Source organism: Ranitomeya imitator, chromosome 5 (assembly GCF_032444005.1).
Source record: "Ranitomeya imitator isolate aRanImi1 chromosome 5, aRanImi1.pri, whole genome shotgun sequence".
In the NCBI taxonomy this organism is placed as follows: domain Eukaryota; kingdom Metazoa; phylum Chordata; class Amphibia; order Anura; family Dendrobatidae; genus Ranitomeya; species Ranitomeya imitator.
In genome coordinates, this window is record NC_091286.1 from 360,545,493 (window position 1) to 360,570,647 (window position 25,155).

The window sequence follows — 25,155 nt, forward strand, 5'->3', positions numbered from 1 at the left end:
ACTCCGCAAACATATGCAGCGTCAAAAACTCATCGTGAGCACACAGCCTAAGGGCTTGTCTCTTGTGTGATGTGTTGACATTCTTCATTTTTTGGGTACTGGATGATTTTAGTTTTGAGGGGTGGATGAATGAGATCCAGTGATCTTTAGATTGTGGGCTTCTTTTTCTCTTCCCTCTGTCACCCCTTACCTACACACCTCTATTTCCATGGCTGTGTTTGTCAGTTCTTGCGACTGATTGCAGCGGTGCATAGTCAGTACCTGCTTGATCACTATGACCTGTCATGTAGCCTTAATTTACCAGCACTTATGGGTTGATGCTAATGTTTATCTTGGCAGCAATTTTTTCTTTGTCTCAAACGGCTAAAATCAAGTTTGTATCGCATGTAAAAAAAACAAAAGTGATGTTCTCGGTGAAGAAATAATCTATTTCTAATGTCTTTTCAGGGTGTTACGTTTCCAGCCATGCATGCAATGTGGTCATCCTGGGCGCCACCTCTTGAGCGGAGCAGACTTTTAAGTCTCTCTTATGCAGGCGAGTATGAGAAAACTGATATTCATTAAAGCCACAAACTATTGTATGCCGCAAATCGCTGTTTATTGAATGAAAATATTAATCTACGATTGGTTGATTTAGATTGTGGCTCATGTATGTGAATAGTAAATATAGAACACTGTACAAAGATATATTTTTCCTAAATTGAAACCGCACATTCCAAATGACTGGATATATAGTGACGACTTTGTTTCTCCTAGCTATGATAACAGCTTTCTTCTTGTTTTGTAGGCGCTCAGCTTGGCACAGTGGTATCGCTGCCTCTGTCTGGTTTAATCTGCTATTATATGAACTGGATTTATGTCTTCTACATTTTTGGTAAGTAAGGTATCAATAATGAAAGTGTAAAGAACATAGTAAAGCATCCATATTTAAATAAGTATTTTCTTGCTCACACACAGATTAATATTTAGTGTATTTTTGCAGCTATATGACCATGTTACGACAAATGTGTTGTCTCCAGGCAGTTTGGCTTTAATCACCTTGTAGACAGTTGCGCACAATGGTGATATTTTTTTTTATTCTTAAAAGTGTTCCCTAGATCAGCCATGCGTGACTTGGTGATGAATCTAGCTCCAGAGCCTTATCCGGCATTATCCGCATCGGGTTTCAGCTATATATTATTTCTGACACTTTGCTGCAACAGGTCCGGTTGATGTTCGCACGTATCAAGGACATTTAACCCTTTAGATGTCACGGTTAATAGTGACGGCGGCATCTAGGTGGTTGTGAAGTGATGGTGGATCCCTATTTTCACTCCATCAGTCCTCATGCCCATGGTTGCTTTGTCAATCTGAGGCTACCAGATAGTGTCAAAGCCTGCCAGCTACACTGTTAGACCCCATTTATATCAGTGCCTAACAGGCCTCCTGACAGTGTAAAACTGAAATGTTTAGTATACTGCACTACATATGTATTGTAATGTATTTGACCAGTAAATGTTCAAGACCCAGAGTGGGACAAGTAAAAAAAAAAAAAAAATCAAATAAAATATTTGTAAAAAGAGAAAAATTAAATTTAGGGCGAAAAAAAAAAAACGGAAAATGTTTTGTCAATTCAAACGCTGTTTTTAATATACGGTAATTATAAAATAATTCATATCACCGCTTCTGGAGCAATCCAAATTATAAAACGTTCAAATTATTTCTCCCATACAATGAACACTGTAAAGAGAAAAAAAATCATCCCAAAATGTAGTTTTTTTCATTATATTGACACACACAACATGGAATATCAACTCACCTGGCAAAAAAAATCCTCCTATAGCTTTGTCAGTGGAAAAATAAACGTTTTAGTTAGAGCAAATACATTTTTAAAAAGACGTGGCGCAGGGCCGCGCTTAGTAACCCGATGTTTACCCTGGTTACAATTGTAAATGTAAAAAAAAAAACACTACATACTTACATTCCGGTGTCTGGTCACGTCCCTCGCCTTCAGCTTCCCGCACTGACTGTGCGTGGCGCGCCGGCCGGCCGTAAAGCAGAGCGGTGACGCCACCGCTGTGCTCTGCTTTACGGCCGGCGCTCACAGTCAGTGTGGGAAGCTGAAGGCGAGGGACGTGACCAGACACCGGAATGTAACCAGGGTAAACATCGGGTTACTAAGCTTGGCCCTGCGCTTAGTAACCCGATATTTACCCTGGTTACCAGTGAACACATCGCTGGATCGGTGTCACACACGCCGATTCAGCGATGGCAGCGGGAGATCAGCGACCAAAATAAAGTTCTGATCATTCCCCAGCGACCAACGATCTCCCAGCAGGGGCCTGATCGTTGGTTGCTGTCACGCATAACGATTTCGGTAACGATATCGTTGCTACGTCACAAAAAGCAACAATATCGTTAACGATATCGTTATGTGTGATGGTACCTTTAGACTATGAGAACCAGAACGAGGATCTCATAGACTTAAGAGCTTGTAAGATTAAGAGCAGCCCGCCAATGCTGCCCTTAAAGCGAACCTGTCACCAGGTTTGGCCATTATAAGATACGGCTATCACCTTTCAGGGCTTATCTACAACATTCTGTAATGCTGTAGATAAGCCCCCAATCCAACCTGAAAGATAGGAAAAATAAGTTTCATTATACTCACCCAGGGGGCGGGCCGGACCGATGGGTGTTGCAGGCGCCTCCCTTCTCCTTATGATCGCCGCACTCCTGCTTGCTTCATGGCTCCCCGGCATCGCACTCCTGTGCAGACATACTTCTCTTCCCTGTTGAGGGCAGAGCAAACTACTGCAGTGAGCAGGCGCCGGGAAAGGTCAGAGAGACCCAGCTCCTGCACACTGCAGTTCTTTGCTCTGCCCTCAACAGGGAAGACAAGTACGTCTGTGCAGGGGTGCAATGTCGGGGGGAGGGCAGCATCGCAAAAGGTGGGAGGCGACGGACCCGGACCTGCGACTCCCATCGGACCGGACCACCCCCCGGGTGAGTATAATAAAAGCTATTTTTCTTATCTTTCTGGCCAGATTGGGGGCTTCGCTACAGCATAATAGAATGCTTAAGTCAAAGCCAACAACAAATAAAGTGACATAGTATAAGACCAAATATAGATGATCAATAGTATGTCATATTGTCACTTAAAAATAGGACTCATAGAGGGCCAATCATTGAACAACAAACAAAATCCAAAAAGGACAAAAGATGATCAAAAAGGCAAAAGGTATGGTATAAAAATCAACAACTTTATTAAATACAATCATGTTTTTATAAAAACCAGAGAGGAAAAGTGGGTAAGACCACAGTGCACAAAAACAACAAGAACGAGATGGGTGAACCGCGGCTGTCAATCACATATACACAATATACAAGTAGCCAAAATACATTATATAATTATATAAGATCAATGGCTCCGTTACCCCTATGCATGGCGAAATGGAGTCACTGTGTCAGTCAATAATAATGGCTGAAATACAGACGCGGGCAGAGCAATAGTAACATATTGAGGTATACCTTAATCAAGTAAAGCCCAAGCGCCCGTAATAGCAAAACAGGAGTGCGGGAGGAAGCCAGCGGTCACCACATCACCCCGACGCGCGTTTTGGCGGAGCCTTCGTCAGGGGGCGTGGTGACAATAGAATGCGTGCGGTTTAAAAAGAAGCCCCGACCAATGACCGAAAACCGGAAGTGATGTAATGTGCCAATGCATATCAGTCGATTGGAAAAGTCGCAGTAATAATATAATAATAATAAACATAATCCTTCAAATAGAAGGTATGATAATAACTGCAATATGCGGCGGCCCAAAGACTAATATTGAATCAAGCAAGCTGCTGCGGGAGCGGCGCATGCGCCCTCAAGATCCAAACCCCGCCCGTCGGCGTCCACGTCAAAGAGAGGCGGGGCTGACACAGTGTCTCCATTTCGCCATGCATAGGGGTAACGGAGCCATTGATCTTATATAATTATATAATGTATTTTAGCTACTTGTATATTGTGTATATGTGATTGACAGCCGCGGTTCACCCATCCCGTTCTTGTTGTTTTTGTGCACTGTGGTCTTACCCACTTTTCCTCTCTGGTTTTTATATAAACATGATTGTATTTAATAAAGTTGTTGATTTTTATACCATACCTTTGGCCTTTTTGATCATCTTTTGTCCTTTTTGGGTTTCATAATCGAATGCTGTAGATAAGCCCTGAAAGGCCAACGTGACCTGGTGACAGGTTCGCTTTAAGAGATTGAGCTTGTAGCTTCTGACTTCCGATCAAGTCAGAAGTTGCGGTTACAAGATGATGTTGCACGATCGGAGTGTCGCCTAGGGAAGAGTTGAAGACAGCGGTTGGTAAGTAGTTATACTCGGGTCAAGGAACTTAGATTAAAAGCACGACTCTGACGCAGAAATAAAATAACAAAACCCTGGAGTGGTGCTTTAATTAGTTCTCCCAAAAACTCATAATAAAAAGCGATCGAAGAATGTTATGTATCATATATGGTACCGATATAAACTTATTCCACAAAATGCAAGGCCATCACTGAATACAGATTTTACCCTTGAATTGAGAATGAATGATCAGTTGAGGAGGAGAAAGAAGCAATAAAAGATACATTGCAAAGTTTTATGAAATGGAAATTAAAACAACGATTACTGTTGAACCCCTTTCTAACATATGATATGCTGGCTCGTTGATTTTCACAGGCTTAAGTTCCCTAAGAAGACTAACAAAATAAAACTTAAAAAAAAAGTAACTAGAGAATCTGTTGCACTAAGAAGTCAATAAATATAGGTTTTAAATTTTCAATAAACAAATAATATATAATGACGCATCAATAAATAAAACAATTTACAGATCTGTAGCAGATGTTAGTTGAGTGGTTAGTAAACAGCAACTTTGCAGTTGGTATTGTCCTTGCTGACAATTGCTGATAGCAGTATTGTTTATCAATGCAGTTTCACTTTTGTATGGAAGACTGTAATGAAATAACTTTGGAATATCTTAGGAATGTGATTCTTCCTTTTGTGGCTTCTTTTACAGTTCTTTCACATAAATCTGTATATCTGTTTTTGCTACTTCATCCTCAAATTACTTTGTGGGGCGCTAGTGTATTTATTCTTATAAAAAAAAAAGTATAAAAAAAATAAAACATGCCAAACCTTAAATAACCCGCTTTTTATTTACATCATTAAAAATTAAGGCATTCACATATGGGATATTGCTACATTTTGTAAAAGTCCGCTCTATCAAAATATACTGCTCCAAAAAATAAAGTGAACACTTAAACAACACGTATGAACTTCAAGTCAGTCACACGTCTATAAAATCAATCTGTCCGGTTATGAAGCAACGCTGATTGTGAATCAATGTCTCCTGCTGTTGTGGTGTGGGGAGGTATTTCTTTGGGGTTCCTTATGCATGACTATGTTAGGCCTCACATGGCAGGAGTGTGTCAGCAGTTCCCACATGATGAAGGCATTGATACTATGGACTTGCCCCTCCTGATCCCCAGACCTGAAACCAATCAAGCACATCTGGGACATCATGTCTCATTCCATCCACCAACGCCTCATCTTGAGGCATTTACACTGAAGTTGAATCGGCCTGTAATTTGATTTTCCACTTTGATTTGTTAGTGTCCCCTTTATTTTTTTTGAGCAGTGTATAAAATGAATTATACCAATCAGTAAATGGCATAACGAGAAAAAAAAACAAAAACTCCAGAATTACATTTTTTTAGTCGCCACAATGGTGTAAAAAGAAAGACAAAAAAATCCACTCAGGACACAAAAAAACAGGCCTTCACACAGCTCCATTAACAAAAAATTGAAAACGTATAGCTTTTGGAAAATGACGACACAATAATAAATATATATGCATATTTACTATCGCCATAATCATACTGGTCTGTAGAATCACATTTCTAGGTCATTTTTACAATGTGTATTAAAGAGAAAAAAATTGTGGTATTGCACTTTTTTTTGACTATTTTGCTTCATTTTTTTTTCCGCTTTCCTGTTCATCGCATCATTGAATGAATGGTGTCATTCAAAAGTAAAATTCTTCCTGCAAAAAAACAAAACTTCGCATGGTTATTTAGCCGAAAAAAATAAAAAAAAGGTATTGCCCTTGGAAGAAAAGAGGGGGGAAAAATATGAAAGCTCAGAAAAAGAAAATGTCCTGGTCGGGAAGGAGTTAAGGCTAGCCACACGCCATGAATAATACACTTATTTCATGCATTGTCTTTATTAAATCTCCCATATTGTTGTTAAATATTTCTTTGTTTCTGGTACTTTCTTCTGCATACTTATGCTCCCTTTAAGATCACAAGCATACCGCATATACTCAATACATTTTTTTATTGCTGAAAACGGCCCCCTCGGCTTATACATGAGTCATTGTCCAGAAAGCTGGTGGGGGAGTGAGAGCGGCGGAGCAGCGGCAGGAGCTGGCGGCTGTGGCACAGTAACAGCTGCAGCCGCCGGCTAACAGAAGAAATCAAACCCCCCCCCCTCCTCGCACTGTCGCTGCATCTCCGTCCCCGCGCCGGCAGCTCTTCCTGTGCTCAGCGGTCACATGGTACTGCTCATTAACGTAATGAATATGCATGCATCTCCACTCCCATAGGCATGGAGCGCATACTCATTGCCTCAATGAGCGGTACCACGTGACCGCTGAGCACAGGGAGAGCTTCCTCTCCAGGACAACGGAGATGCAGCGACGGCACAAGGAAGGTGAGGGGTGGGGGTTGTAAGCCATGCGGGACCGGGGGAGCCACACAGAGCAGGACAGGGATAATGGGACAATGCATGTCCGGATTATACTCGAGTCAATAAGCAATAAGCTTACCCAGTTTTCCGTGGCAAAATTAGGTGCCTCGGCTTATACTCAAGTATTCTATCAGCTGATCCATGCTGTCCGAACCACGAGCAGCACCCACTGCGTTATTGCAGCAGCGTTTCAGAGAAAACATGCGTTGCAAATTAGTCTTCTAAACTGACTGACTAGTTTTCCAAAATGCATAATATCCATCCAGGTTTTCAAAGTATGCCTTCTCTGAAATGCCGCCGTGTAAAATATACATGGCTGAAATGATACAGCCAGCGTCCAGTTCAGGCAGCATGAATCCACTGACTGGTTTCGTTTAACACATTTGCCGCTGCCCACTTATATATCTGTAGCTGAGATTATTGTTTCAAAACTGTCTACTGATATATACAGTACATACCCCAATGAATCAAGATTATATGGTATTATATGAACAATATTAGCGTCCTAGGGACTTTACCTCAGCGTCTCAGTAATGTCTGCAGCAGATAGTCGCTGATTGGGGGGCAATAATGATGACAGCGGTCAATGTGTTAAGGCCCGGCACACAGAAATTCCAGCTTTCAGCTGACGGCATGTGTATTAACTCTCTGTTTTTCTCTCTGTGAACAGGGGCTCTAGGTGTTTTATGGTTTATATTGTGGTTATGCATAGTCAGTGACACTCCTCAAACCCATCGCTCAATTTCGGACTCTGAGAAAGAATATATTTTGTCATCCCTCAAACATGAGGTAAGTAGATTTAGGGTCTTTTGTACTTTTTCTATGTTGGTGTTTTGTTAGCTTTATTTGTGGAAAAGATTAAGCTAGTCAGAGACTACATTGTAGTTAGGGGGCCTCACAAATTTGTGTTAAATCATGCCTGTGGGGCCTGGTCTAGCTAAATCATTAAGCTATTTATCAAATTTAGTAATAATGAAATCTGTCTCCTGACTTTTGTTTTCTAGCTCTCTAGGGACACAGATGTACCGATTTGTGCTATGCTGAAATCATTGCCCCTGTGGGCTATAGTTGTAGCTCATTTTTCTTATAATTGGACCTTCTACACTCTCCTGACATTATTGCCTACCTACATGAACGAAATTTTACGTTTTAATGAGCAAGAGGTAAGTCCAGGGTAGGACACCGCTAAACTTTTCACTTTTGAGAACAGACTAATTCATTAACAGATGTTCCCTAAAGTTTGAATGTCTTTGTTTTTCTTGTCCAGGACCTTTCAGGCAGCAGTTACCTGGATTTGGATTTTAGAACAGGAAGGCATTATTATTATTATTAATTTATTTATATAGCACCATTAATTCCATGGTGCTGTACATGTGAAAAGGGGTTACATACAGGGTTATAGATATCGCTAACAGTAAACAAATTTACAGTGACAGACTGGTACAGAGGGTAGAGAACCCTGTCCTTGCGGACTTACATTCTTCAGGATAATGGGGAAGAGACAGGAGGTCGGTGTGCTGCAGTACTGGTGATGGTGAGGTGGCAGCTCGGGTAGTTGGTGGGGCAGCAGCTCGGTTGGTTGGTGGGGCGGCAGCGACGCCGCAGCTTGGGTGGTTGGTGACGTGGCGGCAGCTCGGGTGGTTGGTGACGTGGCGGCAGCTCGGGTGGTTGGTGACGTGGCGGCAGCAGTTCGGGTGGTTGGTGACGTGGCAGCAGCTCGGGTGGTTGGTGACGTGGCAGCAGCTCGGGTGGTTGGTGAGGCAGCAGAATGATTATTGCAGGCTGTAGGCTTTCCTGAAGAGATTGGTTGTCATGTTCTGTCTGAAGGATCAGAAGGTGGTGGATAATCGGACGTGTTGAGGCGTTGAATTCCAGAGGATGGGGGATATTCGGGAGAAATCTTGGAGGCGGTTGCGTGAGGAACGAATAAGTGTGGAGGAGAGTAGGAGGTCTTGGGAGGATCGAAGATTACGTGAGGGAAGATAGTGGGAGATTAGTTCAGAGATATAGGGAGGGGACAGGTTGTGGATGGCTTTGTAGATCAGTGTTAGTAGTTTGAACTGGATTCGTTGGGGAATTGGGAGCCAGTGGAGGGATTTGCAGAGGGTAGAAACGGGAGTAGCAAGGATTAGGCGAGCAGCAGAGTTGAGGACAGACTGGAGTGGTGCAAGGGAGTTAGCAGGGAGGCCACAGAGGAGGGTGTTGCAGTAATCGGGGCGGGAGATGATGAGGGCATGCACAAGAGTTTTATTAGATTGTGGGCTGAGGAAGGAACGGAATCTGGCAATATTTTTGAGTTGGAGGCGACAGAAGGTGGCAAGAGTTTGGACGTGCGGTTTGAAGGACAGGGCAGAATCGAGAGTTACCCCAAGGCAGCGGATTTCAGGTGCGGGAGAGAGCGTGATGCCGTTTACCATAATAGATAGATCAGGTAGGGGGGATACGCGAGATGGGGAAAGATGATGAGTTCGGTTTTGTCTTGAGTTTTAGGAAACGAGAGTTAAAGGAGGATATGTCTGAGGCCGGGATCACACATGCGAGAAACACATCCGTGTCTCGCATGTGAAATCCAAGCTGTGGCACCGGCACTCCAGAGCGGAGCGTGGGGCCGCATAGCAACACACGGAGCCGCACGCTCCACTCCCAAGTGATGGCGCCAGAGCTTGGATCTCACAGACGGACGTGTTTCTCGCATGTGTGATCCTGGCCTGACAGGCACTCTGGGATTCTGGACAGAAGAGAGGCGACATCTGAACCAGAGAGGTAGATCTGAGTGTCGTCCGCATATAGGTGGTACTGGAAGCCATGGGACTTTGAGTTGTCCTAGGCCAAGGGTATAGATGGAAAAAAGTAGAGGCCCTAGGACAGAGCCTTAAGGGACTCCAACAGAGAGGGGGCGGGGTGTGGAGGTAGTGTGGCATATATTGGTGTAGTCAAAAGGCAGTCTCAAATTACTTTATTAAATTAATAATTTTATTTTCCAGTTTTGCACATATTGCGTGAAGAATTTTTGCATGCTGCATATTAACAATTGTAACCTAGCAAAACATGAAACGTATATCTATCGGCAGATGGCTCTGTATTTAAGTAACTAGGACTGCAGAATAGCAGGCATTATTGTTATACAGATCAGATCATATCATGCACATTAATAAAGCTGCCTGTTTTCATGGCTTTTTAAAATTACATTTAACCCCTTTCTGTGCTGCGCCTCATGTTCTCTATGCAGCAGCATGATCGTTAAAGGGGTTCTCTAAGAAATGTACTAAAATAAAATATATACATTTTTCTAAATACCTTTTAAATAGCAAAAAAGACTGCTTTATCTACTGCACCCCACAGGATTCCAGGATGGCAAAATTTGTAAACAAAAGGAGGGCACCATTGAAAAAGTCAGAAATATGGTAGGGATCAATCCTAAAGCGTGTAAAAAGACTTAACAGTTAAACAAAGAGAAAAGAACACGCTACCATGGAGATCACCAAACAATGTAAACAATTAAATACTTTATTCAACTGTGCAAAAAGACTAAAATACCTTAAAAACAATTAAAAACCCAAAAATGTCCCCATTAGATGGATACATCCCCATGGAACCACAAAATAATTATATATCACAACACCATAATGAATAGAGGATCTGATAGATTTATATACAAAGGCAAATAGTCTGGTGATACAATTGTTTATTTTGGCACCTGGTGGGGAGAGTTATTCACAACTAAAACAGTTGGTAAAGCTTATAATACAAAAAAGCCTGTTATTATGGGTTTATTAGTAACCACATACCTATATCCAATATTCAAGATGCCAGGCTGCTGCAATTCAGTATACATGTACAAACAATGCTCAGGTGAGAAGGGTAGATACATTTCAGTTAAATGACCGCCAATATTATGATCATCATAGTACCAGTCATGCATATCATAATAATAAAGTGTAATATGTACCCATATGGCAAGGTGGAAAACAATACAAATTTGTCCGATCCTTGCAAAGAATATAACAGATACTACCTATTGAACATGACCAGCCATGGTAAAAATAGATAAAAGAGGGATTTCCATAGAAGTAGAGGAGACACCATAATGAAGATACAAAAACGGTGAAAGGCACCAGAACAAAACTATTGCAAAAGATACAAGAGGGGTCCACAGGGCTGCAAAGCCCAATGCGTGTCGCCACACACGGCTTCGTCAGGGGCAGAAGTGTAAGTACTAGAGCACCGCTGGGATTAAGTACACGTACCGAGACCAGAGGATTCAGATCAGCTGTGCGAGACACCGGGTTGGCCGGAAATGAGGTAAGTCAGCAACGCCACAATCAGAGAGCACCAATGCGCAGGCGCCGAGCCTGCAATACAGGCTTACACAGAGAACACAAATACGCAAGCGCCGGGTCTGCAGTACGAGCATGCCTGCAAAAAGACGGCGCATGCGTCAGGTGGATAGTCTTCCCCGCTCATAATATTGAATAGGAGTGGTAGCTACCATTGCGCTGCCCTGGACTGTGGTGCTCTCTGATTGTGGCGTTGCTGACTTACCTCATTTCCGGCCAACCCGGCGTCACGTAGGGGAGGAAGCAAAAGATAATACTGACATTACAGCAGGGGACCACAGTGGATTCATTTTGTGAGGTAAAATATTTCACTGACTGCTTTTAAAAAAATATTTTACCTCGCAAAATGTATCCTCTACGATCTCCTGCTGTAATGCCAGTATTGTCTTTTGCTTCCTCCCAGGAGCTGTGGTATGTTTGGTACACGGTCAGACATACAATTTTTAAAATGAACTTTTGTTGGTGGGAAAACCCCTTTAAAAAGCAAATATCAACGCCAACATGGCTCCTCTTAAAAAGGACGCCAATGGCAATAAAAGGAAAGCAGCAAAGGCACAACGTCGAAGACAACAAAGGGCACCTGAGGCTCTTGAAGAGCAACAACATCTCTGGGACAAACACAATGCATTTAAGCGTAGGCGTCAAGCACATGAGTCCCCTGATGCAAAACTCATTAGATTATCACAGGATGCCATTAGGCAACAACAGCGCCACATGCCTGCCCCCATCGTGACATTACCGTCCTCCCGATGCGATCGCATCGGGTCTCCATCTAATAATCACATAAAACAATTGCATGTAGTTGGTGGGTTGTTATGGCAAACAGAGGTGTAACCATGGCTTTGAGGCATAAAATACATAAGCTTTTTAGGCCCTACCAGAGGCATGGTTTAATAGTCTGCACGTCACAGATAGAATAATAATAAAAAATGCATTGCAATACAGAATTATTACTGAATAACATACCAGATATAATAACATCAGTTTTCAAGTTCCCTAGTAGCAACAACAAAAGTTAAAAGTAAAAATAAATTTCTTTATTCCTGGACAAAATACAAATAAACCCAGAGTCCACTACAATAGAAAAAATCTAAAAACGAAGCGCTCATCAAGCTCAAATGACTGAAAAGTTTTGAAAAAACTATGCTGTGACTCTCAGATTATAGAATATGGCAATGCAAAATCACACATACTGTAGATAAGGAACAGAATTAAAGCAGCACTGGTGAATAAAATGTGAGTGCAAGCCCCAGGACAAATACTCAAAAGTTTTGTCTAAGCCAGAAGAGGCAGCACTCCAACATAATTTAAGTGAAAAAAAAAAAAAAAGACTATTCACTAGTGATGAGCGAGTGTGCTCGTTACTCGAGTTTTCCGAGCATGCTCAGGTGTTCTCAGAGTATCTTGGGAGTGCTCGTGGATTATGTTTGCCTCTCCAGAGCTGCATGATTTGCAACTGATAGACAACCTGAACACATGCAGGGATTGCCTGTTTGGTAGGGAATCCCCACATGTATTCAGGCTGTCTAGCAGCTGCAAATCATGCAGCTGCGGGGACTCAAACATAATCTACGAGCACGCCCAAGATACTCGGAGAACTCCCGATCATGCTCGGAAAACTCGAGTAATGAGCACACTCGTTCATCACAAGTATTCATCAATTAATGTTAATACTCAGCTTTTCACCTTCTCATGCAATACTATGCCTTCTTCTTCATGCTTGAAGCCAAAACGTGGAGTATTAACACTAAGGCTTCTTTTACACTTGAAGTGTTTTTTGTGGGCCATGTCGCCGCATTTTTCACGGTCTGCCGCAGTAACGGACCACAAAATACTTGCGGACTGCCGTTTTCCAGGTTTCCAATACTATGGAAAAAGTATTGGGAAAAAGAAAACGGTGTTCCGCAAAATCGGAAGTCACTGTGCACTGCAAAAACAAGCGTCCATTGTTTTTGCGGCCCCATTGATTTTCAATGGGGGCTGAGTCCATAAGCCGTGAAAAAGAGCGAGCTGGCTTGATATTTTTTCACAGCCGTAAATACGGCTCTCACGGCCGTACGGCGCTCTGTGTAATTATTGCAACCCCATAGAAATCTATTGAAGTCGCAAAAAACGGGACGCAAAACCAAGGTAAGTGTAAAAGTCTAATGGGTGAATTCAAATAGTCCGTTTGTTTACTTGAATGGTGTTGGAGTGGTGCTTTTTCTTTGCAGCAGATTAAAACATTGAGTTCTTCGCTTTTTTTAATGTTGTGAGTATGCTTATTGTTTAGGGAATTAAAAATATTAATTTAGCTTTGCAGTAATCACACTGAACTGGAGTATAAATTTAACATATCTTTTGTATCAGAAGGTGAGCAATATGAAAGCTAGACCAAAAAACTGTGGCAAAATTCCTGTTTACTTTCCATCCCTCCCTCTTTAAACAAAACATTGTATGTATCCTAAAATGGTGCCATTAAAAATGAGACATGGGCTGAATGCTTACTACCGTTCTGGACGCAGCATATTTTTGCTACGTCGAAAACGCTGCCTTGTACAGTACAAGCACAGTGGATGGAAAATAGAAAAATCACGTGCCCACTGTGCTTCTTTTTTAAGCAAGACAATTTCTGTTGAGGAGTCGCTGAGTCTTCTCTGCAGAATTTCCCCATAGACTTGCATTAGATGTGGAAAATTCGCAGTTAAAAAAAAAAAACACATGCATTGTAAGTGCGGTTATGAGGTGTAAATAAAAAAAATAAAAAAACTCTTCTAAATAAAGATATCATAGGTACAAGCAAGAAAGTAAACAGGAAGTTGCCCAAAGCAAAGAGTTCAGTAAAGTAATGTCCTTCTCCCTCTTGCATATACACATGCATCCTTTAGCGGCTGTTCTTAACCTAATAAATAATTGTAAAAAATGATGTGGAGTCCCCCCCCCCCCCCCTCCCATTTTTGATAACCAGCCAAGGTAAAGCAGACAGGTGTGGGCTTGTTATCAGGCTGGCAAGGTCCATGGTTATTGGGCCCTTCCCAGCCAAAAAATACCAGCCTGCTGCTACCCCAAAAGTGACGAAGGACATTGGATAAGCCAGTTCTGGTGCTTCAAATCGGCTCTCCCTGATGGACCTGGTGCAGTGGCAATTGGGCTAATGGTTTTATGGAGTTGATATCAGCTGCGTAGTGTCAGCTGGCATCAAGCCCTGGTGTTGGAAATGGAGAGTCATCTATCAGACACCCCCATTACTAACCCAGTAAGTATAAAGATAAAAAAGAACATACGCACATATTAAACTTGAAATTACACTCCTCGACTCTTTCCGTGTTTCACAAATTTATTTAAAAGAAAAAAAAAAAAGCCATGCAGGTCCAACATAGTAAACAAATGGCAGCCTGCAAGACCTAAAAAGAGATGTCTATTTTCAGTAAGCCAGGAGGAATAGACTTATCTACATGTTGACTTTTGAATTCATGCATTTGTTCTTCAGTTGGTCAAGAATCATAAACTGTTGTCATGAGTCTTAAATGTTGATTTTTAATATTTTGAATGGCTAATGTTTGCTTCTTATATCAGCTCCTACAACTTATTGTCTGCTATCTTTGCAAGTCAGTGATGCGGAGTCATTGGACAATAGATGTTTGCTTAATACGTTGAATGACTATTGTATGGGTCCTGTGGCTTGACTTACAAAGGGTTAAAGACTACGCAAATTGATTAGATGGCAGGTTGATCTCATCACCTCTTCCTCTTGACTTCTGGGTGCTAACTTGAAGAACCAGGGCTGTGGAGTCAGAGTTGGTGTCATGGAAATTGAGGAGTTAGAGGTTTGGCTTAGACTCCACAGACCTGTGAAGAACACCAATTGTGAAAAATAAATGGGGGATATTTGCCTCTGTAAGAAGAAACATCCAGACCGCTAGGAGATCCAGACATCCAAAGACCCAGATACGCTTTGCAGAACCACAAGCAGGAACACTCTACAGGATAGCTGCCAGATCATGGCTCCATCACAAGGGACACACATTTGACATACTACAGGATGCCATCTTAGCGGGGACCATGGCCCTAGCTGAAAATACAGATCTGCTCCATTGACAATCATTGAACCATGGATACTTTTGGGCTCATCAGGATTTGGACCCAACAGTCACCTGAGCCCCATGGATACGTTTGGGAAAGCCAGGAATGTGATCTACCAGTCGCCTGGCTCCATGGAGCTGTTTGGAGAAGCCAGGTTGTGACCCTCTGGTCACCTGGCCTTGTACCTTAATGGACTGTCAGCTTCCTAAGCTTGTCGTTGCCTCCTCTCTGTGTGTGTCACAGGTGGGGGTAATCCACCCTGGAAGCTCTGAAGTCACATCTGCTCTTATCCCATTGAGTAAGCGGAAGGGTGAGACTCTGTAATTTTCACCATCTTGGGTATTTTGCTGGGACTGACTGTGTTATTTGCCTGTTTTGTGGTTCAATAAAGTATTGCCACACTGTTTTACCCTGACCCTGTGTCATGCCCGCGGTAAAACAAGAGCGGGCGTTCAATGGGATGATCCTTGGTCCATGTGGTTTCGGCTAGCGGACCCCCATGTCTCCAGAGGGCATAATAAATAAATATTTATTTGGCTTTAACAATTACAAATGTTGACGCTTCTACAAAGTTTTGTACGCTTTGTCTGCTGTTTTTCATGTTTACCTAAACCATCTGATACATATTACGATTCTCGAGCAACATAATTCCAGTTCTGTAGTCACACTTAAGGTACCGTCACACTAAACTATATCGCTAGCGATCCGTGACGTTGCAGCGTCCTGGCTAGCGATATCGTTCAGTTTGACACACAGCAGCGATCAGAATCCTGCTGTGATGTCGTTGGTCGCTGCAGAAAGTCCAGCACTTTATTTCGTCGCTGGACTTCCTGCTGATATCGCTGAATCGGCGTGTGTGATGCAGATTCAGAGATGTCTTCGCTGGTAACCAGGGTAAACATCGGGTTACTAAGCGCAGGGCCGCGCTTAGTAACCCGATGTTTACCCTGGTAACCAGCGTAAAAGTAAAAAACAAACACTACATACTTACCTTCCGCTGTCTGTCCCTCGGCGCTCTGCTTCTCTGCCCTGTGTAAGCACAGCGGCCGGAAAGCAGAGCGGTGACGTCACCGCTGTGCTTTCCGGCCGCTGTGCTTACACAGGGCAGAGAAGCAGAGCGCCGAGGGACAGACAGCGGAAGGTAAGTATGTAGTGTTTGTTTTTTACTTTTACGCTGGTAACCAGGGTAAACATCGGGTTACTAAGCGCGGCCCTGCGCTTAGTAACCCGATGTTTACCCTGGTTACCGGCATAGTTGGTCGCTGGAGAGCTGTCTGTGTGACAGCTCTCCAGCGACCAAACAGCGACGCTGTAGCGATCCGGATCATTGTCGGTATCGCTGCAGCGTCGCTTAGTGTGACGGTACCTTTAGTAATGCTCTGAAGATTGCTCCGATTTGGGTTGTTCAGATAAATTGTCTACAACAAATTGAGTTAATTAATTGTATTTCTTTGTTTACTCCCAGAATGGCTTTCTCTCTGCCCTCCCTTACTTTGGATGTTGGCTTTGTATGATCCTTACTGGTTATGTTGCAGATCTCATGAGGGAAAGGTTGAATTTCTCAACAGTTGTCGTCCGCAAGATATTTAACACTGTGGGTAAGTTCTGTGCAATTGTTCAGGTTAAATGAGGATTATGTTAGGATTCTGTAGTGCGTTTTTTAATCCCAGCAATCACATGATTGTTGGGTAACAGATCAGATAGATAAAATAAAAGATGTGTATTCATCAAATTATTTCTTAGCTTGCGTATTTCAAATCCGCTGTGATTTTTACCCCTTATTATTTTCTATTAGAACAGGGGCTGTCATATTAGTTACGAGTTCTGCTTGATGAAGATAAAGCACCAGGCTGGGTCTCTGGTTCTAGTATCAAAATGGTATTCTTGGAAAAGTGGTCTCCAGCACCATAACGCTTACACCTTATTATGACATAAGGTTTGAATTGTAGTCAGAAGGCGCTAATAGAGGCGCATTAGTGAAACAATCGCATAGCTTACACATTTCAGATACACTATGAGCCTTACTCCTACTAGTATGCCCAAAAACGCTTCTTGCATATAAATAATAGCTGGCGCTTTTTCATCCATTTTAAAATGCTGGACTTGTGGTCCAGAATGGGATTTCATAGGTCTTTGTTACTAAGTGTTACCATGTGGCACACAGATATTAGCAGCTGTTTTTTCCCTAGCATTGTCATATCCTAACCCTGTCTGACCAACAATGCCTTCTCATTTGTAGGAATGATTGGTCCTGCGGTCTTCCTGTTGGCGGCCGGTTACACGGGTTGTGATTATACTTTAGCTGTTGTATTTCTTACACTATCGACCACACTTGGAGGATTCAGCATGTCTGGATATAATATTAATCATTTAGACATCGCACCATCGTAAGTACTGTAACTTGGATGTGGTTTTCTAACTAGGAATCTTGCGTATTAAAACGAGCAATTCACAAAGTAATATAAATTGAGTGTGCACAAACTATAATCCTACTCAGAAGTATAAAATGTATAATCTTTATTAAAGTCGTTTAAAATACATATTATATCATATCCAAGTATTAAAAAAAAAAAAAATGCAGGCATCAATTGGTAAGTTTATTACAAAAGTGTAAAATAGGGGCTCAATGTCATTAATAAGTATTACAACTATATACACTGCTCAAAAAAATTAAGGGAGCACTAAAATACCACATCCTAGATATCACTGAATTAAATGTTCCATTTGCAAATCTTTATTCATTACATAGTAGAATGTGTTGAGAACAGTAATACATAAAAATGATCGCTGTAAACCAAAATTAATATCCCATGGAGGTATAGATTTGGAATGGTACTCAAAATCAAAGGGGAAAATCAAATTACAGGCTGAACCAACTTTAGTGGAAATGCCTCAAGACAAGGTTATGATGCTCGATAGTGTGTGTGGCCTTCATGTGCCTGTATGACCTCCCTACAATGCTTACGCATGGTCCTGATGAAGCTGCAGATGTTCTGCTGAGGGATCTCCGCCCAGACCTGGATTTAAAGCATCAGTCAACTCCTAGACAGTCTGTGGTACAACGTGGCTTTGGTAGATGGAACGAGACATGATGTCCCAGATGTGCTCGATAGGATTCTGGTCTGGGGAACAGGTGGGCCAGTCCATAGCATCAGTGCATTCATCATGCAGGAACTGCTGACAGACTTCAGCCCAATGAGGCCTAGTATTGTCATGCATCTGTAGGAACCTAGGGCTTACTGTACCTGCATATGGTCTCACAGTGCGTCTGAGGATCTCATCCCGGTACCTAATGTCAGTTAGCGTACTTCTGGCTAGCACATGAAGGGCTGTGCTTCCTTCCAAAGAGGTGCCTCCCCACACGATTACTGACCCTCTGCAAAACCGGTCATGCTGGATATGTTGCAGACACATGTGCTTAGTGTGAACCTTCTCTCATCCGTGATGAACACAGGTTGCCATTGTTAAATCTGCCATTCTTTGTGGTCTCTGGCAAATGCCAATCACCCTGCTTGGTATTAGGCTGTAAGCACAACACCCATGTGTGGATGTTGGGGCCTCGCACCTCCCCTGGAGGTTATTTTTCAGGACTCTGGCAATGTTACTTCTGTTCCTCCTTGCACAAAGGAGGAGGTAGCAGTCCTGCTGGTAGGCTGTTGCCTTCCTACAGCCCCCTCCATGTCTCCTGGTGTACTGGCCGGTCTCCTGGTATCCTCTCCATGCTCTGGACACTGTGCTGACAGACACTGCTTCACCTCTTGCCACAGCTCACATTGATGTGCCATCCTTGATGAGCTGCACTATCTGACCAACCTCTGCGGGTTGTACTGTAGACACCGCCTCATGTTACTGAACATACCTCCAGGGTTGTGAGCAATGACAAAATACAAATGTGACCAAAACAGACAAACAGGATGAGAACAGAGAAATTGTCTGTCACTACCTGCAGAACCACTCCTTTTATAGGGGTTGTCTTGCGAATTGCCTATCATTTTTACTTGTTGTATGGTCCATTTGCAGAACAGCAAGAGAAATTGATTCACAATCAGTGTTGCTTCATAACTGGACAAGTTGATTTCACAGAACTGTGATTGACTTGGATATCAAATCTTTGTAGAGGATGAAGATGGCACACCTAAGGATGAAGCAATACCAGCAAGCAAAAAAGAAAAGGGCACACAGCAACAAGTGACAGCAAAAAGTACAGCCAAGAAGCAACGAAGAGTGGTGGTGGTGGGAGACTCACTACTGAGAGGCACAGAAGCAGCCATCTGCAGACCGGACATAACTGCAAGAGAAGTATGCTGCCTTCCAGGTGCGATGATCAAGTATGTGACCGATAGGATACCAAAGCTCTTCAGCTCCAAGGACGTCCACCCATTTCTTCTGATACATGTTGGCACCAATGACACGGCAAGGAAGGACCTACCGACAATCTGCAAAGACTTTGAAGAGTTGGGGAAGAAAGTAAAGGAACTGGATGCACAGGTAGTTTTTTCTTCTATCCTTCCAGTAGACGGGCATGGCACCAGGAGATGGAACAGGATCCTTGATGCAAACAACTGGCTAAGACGATGGTGCAGACAACAAGGATTCGGATTCCTGGACCACGGTGTGAATTACTTGTACGATGGACTCCTCGCCAGAGACAGACTACACCTCAACAAACCTGGGAAACACACATTCGCCAGAAGACTCGCTACACTCATCAGGAGGGCGTTAAACTAGAAGAAGAGGGGACGGGAAGAAAAACATTAGACTTGAACAAAGAAGACCCAGGAAAACATACTCAGAAGGGAGGTAAGAACATTTCTAAAACAATCCACAGTGAGGAGATTGGAACAAAACAAAATCCTCTAAACTGCATGCTCGCAAACGCCAGAAGCCTGACAAACAAGATGGAAGAACTAGAAGCAGAAATATCTACAGGTAACTTTGACATAGTGGGAATAACCGAGACATGGTTAGATGAAAGCTATGACTGGGCAGTTAACTTACAGGGTTACTGTCTGTTTAGAAAGGATCGTAAAAATCGGAGAGGAGGAGGGGTTTGTCTCTATGTAAAGTCTTGTCTAAAGTCCACTTTAAGGGAGGATATTAGCGAAGGAAATGAGGATGTCGAGTCCATATGGGTCGAAATTCATGGAGGGAAAAATGGTAACAAAATTCTCATTGGGGTCTGTTACAAACCCCCAAATATAACAGAAACCATGGAAAGTCTACTTCTAAAGCAGATAGATGAAGCTGCAACTCATAATGAGGTCCTGGTTATGGGGGACTTTAACTACCCGGATATTAACTGGGAAACAGAAACCTGTGAAACCCATAAAGGCAACAGGTTTCTGCTAATAACCAAGAAAAATTATCTTTCACAATTGGTGCAGAATCCAACCAGAGGAGCAGCACTTTTAGACCTAATACTATCTAATAAACCTGACAGAATAACAAATCTGCAGGTGGTCGGGCAGCTAGGAAATAGCGACCACAATATTGTACAGTTTCACCTGTCTTTCACTAGGGGGACTTGTCAGGGAGTCACAAAAACACTGAACTTTAGGAAGGCAAAGTTTGACCAGCTTAGAGATGCCCTTAATCTGGTAGACTGGGACAATATCCTCAGAAATGAGAATACAGATAATAAATGGGAAATGTTTAAGAACATCCTAAATAGGCAGTGTAAGCGGTTTATACTTTGTGGGAATAAAAGGACTAGAAATAGGAAAAACCCAATGTGGCTAAACAAAGAAGTAAGACAGGCAATTAACAGTAAAAAGAAAGCATTTGCACTACTAAAGCAGGATGGCACCATTGAAGCTCTAAAAAACTATAGGGAGGAAAATACTTTATCTAAAAAACTAATTAAAGCTGCCAAAAAGGAAACAGAGAAGCACATTGCTAAGGAGAGTAAAACTAATCCCAAACTGTTCTTCAACTATATCAATAGTAAAAGAATAAAAACTGAAAATGTAGGCCCCTTAAAAAATAGTGAGGAAAGAATGGTTGTAGATGACGAGGAAAAAGCTAACATATTAAACACCTTCTTCTCCACGGTATTCACGGTGGAAAATGAAATGCTAGGTGAAATCCCAAGAAACAATGAAAACCCTATATTAAGGGTCACCAATCTAACCCAAGAAGAGGTGCGAAACCGGCTAAATAAGATTAAAATAGATAAATCTCCGGGTCCGGATGGCATACACCCACGAGTACTAAGAGAACTATGTAATGTAATAGATAAACCATTATTTCTTATTTTTAGGGACTCTATAGCGACAGGGTCTGTTCCGCAGGACTGGCGCATAGCAAATGTGGTGCCAATATTCAAAAAGGGCTCTAAAAGTGAACCTGGAAATTATAGGCCAGTAAGTCTAACCTCTATTGTTGGTAAAATATTTGAAGGGTTTCTGAGGGATGTTATTCTGGATTATCTCAATGAGAATAACTGTTTAACTCCATATCAGCATGGGTTTATGAGAAATCGCTCCTGTCAAACCAATCTAATCAGTTTTTATGAAGAGGTAAGCTATAGGCTGGACCACGGTGAGTCATTGGACGTGGTATATCTCGATTTTTCCAAAGCGTTTGATACCGTGCCGCACAAGAGGTTGGTACACAAAATGAGAATGCTTGGTCTGGGGGAAAATGTGTGTAAATGGGTTAGTAACTGGCTTAGTGATAGAAAGCAGTGGGTGGTTATAAATGGTATAGTCTCTAACTGGGTCGCTGTGACCAGTGGGGTACCGCAGGGGTCGGTATTGGGACCTGTTCTCTTCAACATATTCATTAATGATCTGGTAGAAGGTTTACACAGTAAAATATCGATATTTGCAGATGATACAAAACTATGTAAAGCAGTTAATACAAGAGAAGATAGTATTCTGCTACAGATGGATCTGGATAAGTTGGAAACTTGGGCTGAAAGGTGGCAGATGAGGTTTAACAATGATAAATGTAAGGTTATACACATGGGAAGAAGGAATCAATATCACCATTACACACTGAACGGGAAACCACTGGGTAAATCTGACAGGGAGAAGGACTTGGGGATCCTAGTTAATGATAAACTTACCTGGAGCAGCCAGTGCCAGGCAGCAGCTGCCAAGGCAAACAGGATCATGGGGTGCATTAAAAGAGGTCTGGATACACATGATGAGAGCATTATACTGCCTCTGTACAAATCCCTAGTTAGACTGCACATGGAGTACTGTGTCCAGTTTTGGGCACCGGTGCTCAGGAAGGATATAATGGAACTAGAGAGAGTACAAAGGAGGGCAACAAAATTAATAAAGGGGATGGGAGAACTACAATACCCAGATAGATTAGCGAAATTAGGATTATTTAGTCTAGAAAAAAGACGACTGAGGGGCGATCTAATAACCATGTATAAGTATATAAGGGGACAATACAAATATCTCGCTGAGGATCTGTTTATACCAAGGAAGGTGACGGGCACAAGGGGGCATTCTTTGCGTCTGGAGGAGAGAAGGTTTTTCCACCAACATAGAAGAGGATTCTTTACTGTTAGGGCAGTGAGAATCTGGAATTGCTTGCCTGAGGAGGTGGTGATGGCGAACTCAGTCGAGGGGTTCAAGAGAAGCCTGGATGTCTTCCTGGAGCAGAACAATATTGTATCATACAATTATTAGGTTCTGTAGAAGGACGTAGATCTGGGGATTTATTATGATGGAATATAGGCTGAACTGGATGGACAAATGTCTTTTTTCGGCCTTACTAACTATGAATTACATTGTGTTGTTTAAGTGTTTCCTTTATTTTTTTTTAAGCAATGCATATAAACCTATTGTATATAATAGGCCTAGTTCCACCCATTAGCAATGCATGTGCAAAAATTTACATGTATACATGATAGTATAGCAAGTAGAACATGATTACAGATGTAAATAATTAATCGTAATGCTGTGGGCGTGCATAATTTGAACAACACAGACTGATTTGTGACTAAAAAGATAAAAAGCGCACCCCTATAACTAAAATAAAAGGTATGTGAAGCATTCCCCTACTGATAAAGTGTTATTTAAACATAATACTGGGAGCTTTTATTTTAGAAAACCATGTACGTGATGCACATTGCAATAATAACAAAACAGTGGGGCCAGTTTAACCCCTTCCCGACCCATGACGCCACGTAGGCGTCATGAAAGTCGGTGCCAATCTGACCCATGACGCCTATGTGGCGTCATGGAAAGATCGCGTCCCTGCAGATCGGGTGAAAGGGTTAACTCCCATTTCACCCGATCTGCAGGGACAGGGGGAGTGGTAGTTTAGCCCAGGGGGGGTGGCTTCACCCCCTCGTGGCTACGATCGCTCTGATTGGCTGTTGAAAGTGAAACTGCCAATCAGAGCGATTTGTAATATTTCACCTATTATAACTGGTGAAATATTACAATCCAGCCATGGCCGATGCTGAAATATCATCGGCCATGGCTGGAAATACTAATGTGCCCCCACCCCACCGATCGCCCCCCCAGCCCCCCGATCTGGCCGGTACACTGCTCCGGCTCCCCTCCGTCCAGTGCTCCGCTCCCCCCCCCGTGCTCTTGTCCGCTCCCCCCGTGCTCCAATCACCCCCCCCCCCCGTGCTCCAATCACCCCCCCTGCACTCCGATCCACACACCCCGGTGCTCCGTTCCACCCCCCACCCCCCGTGCTCCATTCCAGCCCCCCCGTGCTCCGTTCCAGCCCCCCCCGTGCTCCGTTCCACGCCCCCCGTGCTCCGTTCCACCCCTCCCGCGCTCCGATTCCCCCCCGTGCTCCGATCCCCCCCCCCCGTGGTCCACCCCACCCCATCATACTTACCGATCCAGCCGGGGTCCCGTCCGTCTTCTCCCTGGGCGCCGCCATCTTCCAAAATGGCGGGCGCATGCGCAGTGCGCCCGCCGAATCTGCCGGCCGGCAGATTCGTTCCAAAGTGCATTTTGATCACTGAGATAGATTATATCTCAGTGATCAAAATAAAAAAAATAATAAATGACCCCCCCCCCCCCCCCCCTTTGTCACCCCCATAGGTAGGGACAATAAAAAAATAAAGAAATTTTTTTTTCCACTAATGTTAGAATAGGGTTAGGGGTAGGGTTAGGGTTAGGGGTAGGGTTAGGGCTAGGGTTAGGGCTAGGGTTAGGGTTAGGGTTTCGGTATGTGCACACGTATTCTGGTCCTCTGCGGATTTTTCCGCTGCGGATTTGATAAATCCGCAGTGCTAAACTGCTGCGGATTTATGGCGGATTTACCGCGTTTTTTTCTGCGCATTTCACTGCGGTTTTACAACTGCGATTTTCTATTGGAGCAGTTGTAAAACCGCTGCGGAATCCGCACAAAGAAGTGACATGCTGCGGAATGTAAACCGCTGCGTTTCCGTGCAGTTTTTCCGCAGCATGTGTACAGCGATTTTTGTTTCCCGTAGGTTTACATTGAACTGTAAACTCATGGGAAACTGCTGCGGATCCGCAGCGTTTTCCGCAGCGTGTGCACATACCTTTAGAATTAGGCTATGTGCACACTGTGCGGATTTGGCTGCGGATTGGCCGCTGCGGATTCGCAGCAGTGTTCCATCAGGTTTACAGTACCATGTAAACATATGAAAAACCAAATCCGCTGTGCCCATGGTGCGGAAAATACCGCGCGGAAACGCTGCGTTGTATTTTCCGCAGCATGTCAATTCTTTGTGCGGATTCCGCAGCGTTTTACACCTGTTCCTCAATAGGAATCCGCAGGTGAAATCCGCACAAAAAACACTGGAAATCCGCGGAAAATCCGCAGGTAAAACGCAGTGCCTTTTACCCGCGCATTTTTCAAAAATGGTGCGGAAATATCTCACACGAATCCGCAACGTGGGCACATAGCCTTAGGGTTAGGGTTGGAATTAGGGTTGTGGTTAGGGGTGTGTTGGGGTTAGGGGTGTGTTGCGGTTAGGGTTGTGATTAGGGTTATGGCTACAGTTGGGATTAGGGTTAGGGGTGTGTTGGGGTTAGTGTTGG

General features: G+C 43.2%; 1 protein-coding gene across 2 annotated transcripts in view; it reads left to right on the forward strand.

Annotated features, from left to right (window-relative positions):
• The window catches only part of SLC17A5 (solute carrier family 17 member 5), a 75,888-nt gene that overhangs the window by 44,260 nt on the left and 6,473 nt on the right, over positions 1–25,155 (forward strand). For both annotated transcript variants that reach the window (XM_069726557.1, XM_069726558.1), the window contains exons 4-9: positions 448–535; positions 788–874; positions 7,432–7,550; positions 7,766–7,924; positions 16,626–16,758; positions 17,400–17,547. In XM_069726557.1, the coding sequence (XP_069582658.1) occupies positions 448–535; positions 788–874; positions 7,432–7,550; positions 7,766–7,924; positions 16,626–16,758; positions 17,400–17,547 (734 nt within the window). The remainder of the gene's footprint in view (positions 1–447; positions 536–787; positions 875–7,431; positions 7,551–7,765; positions 7,925–16,625; positions 16,759–17,399; positions 17,548–25,155) is intronic.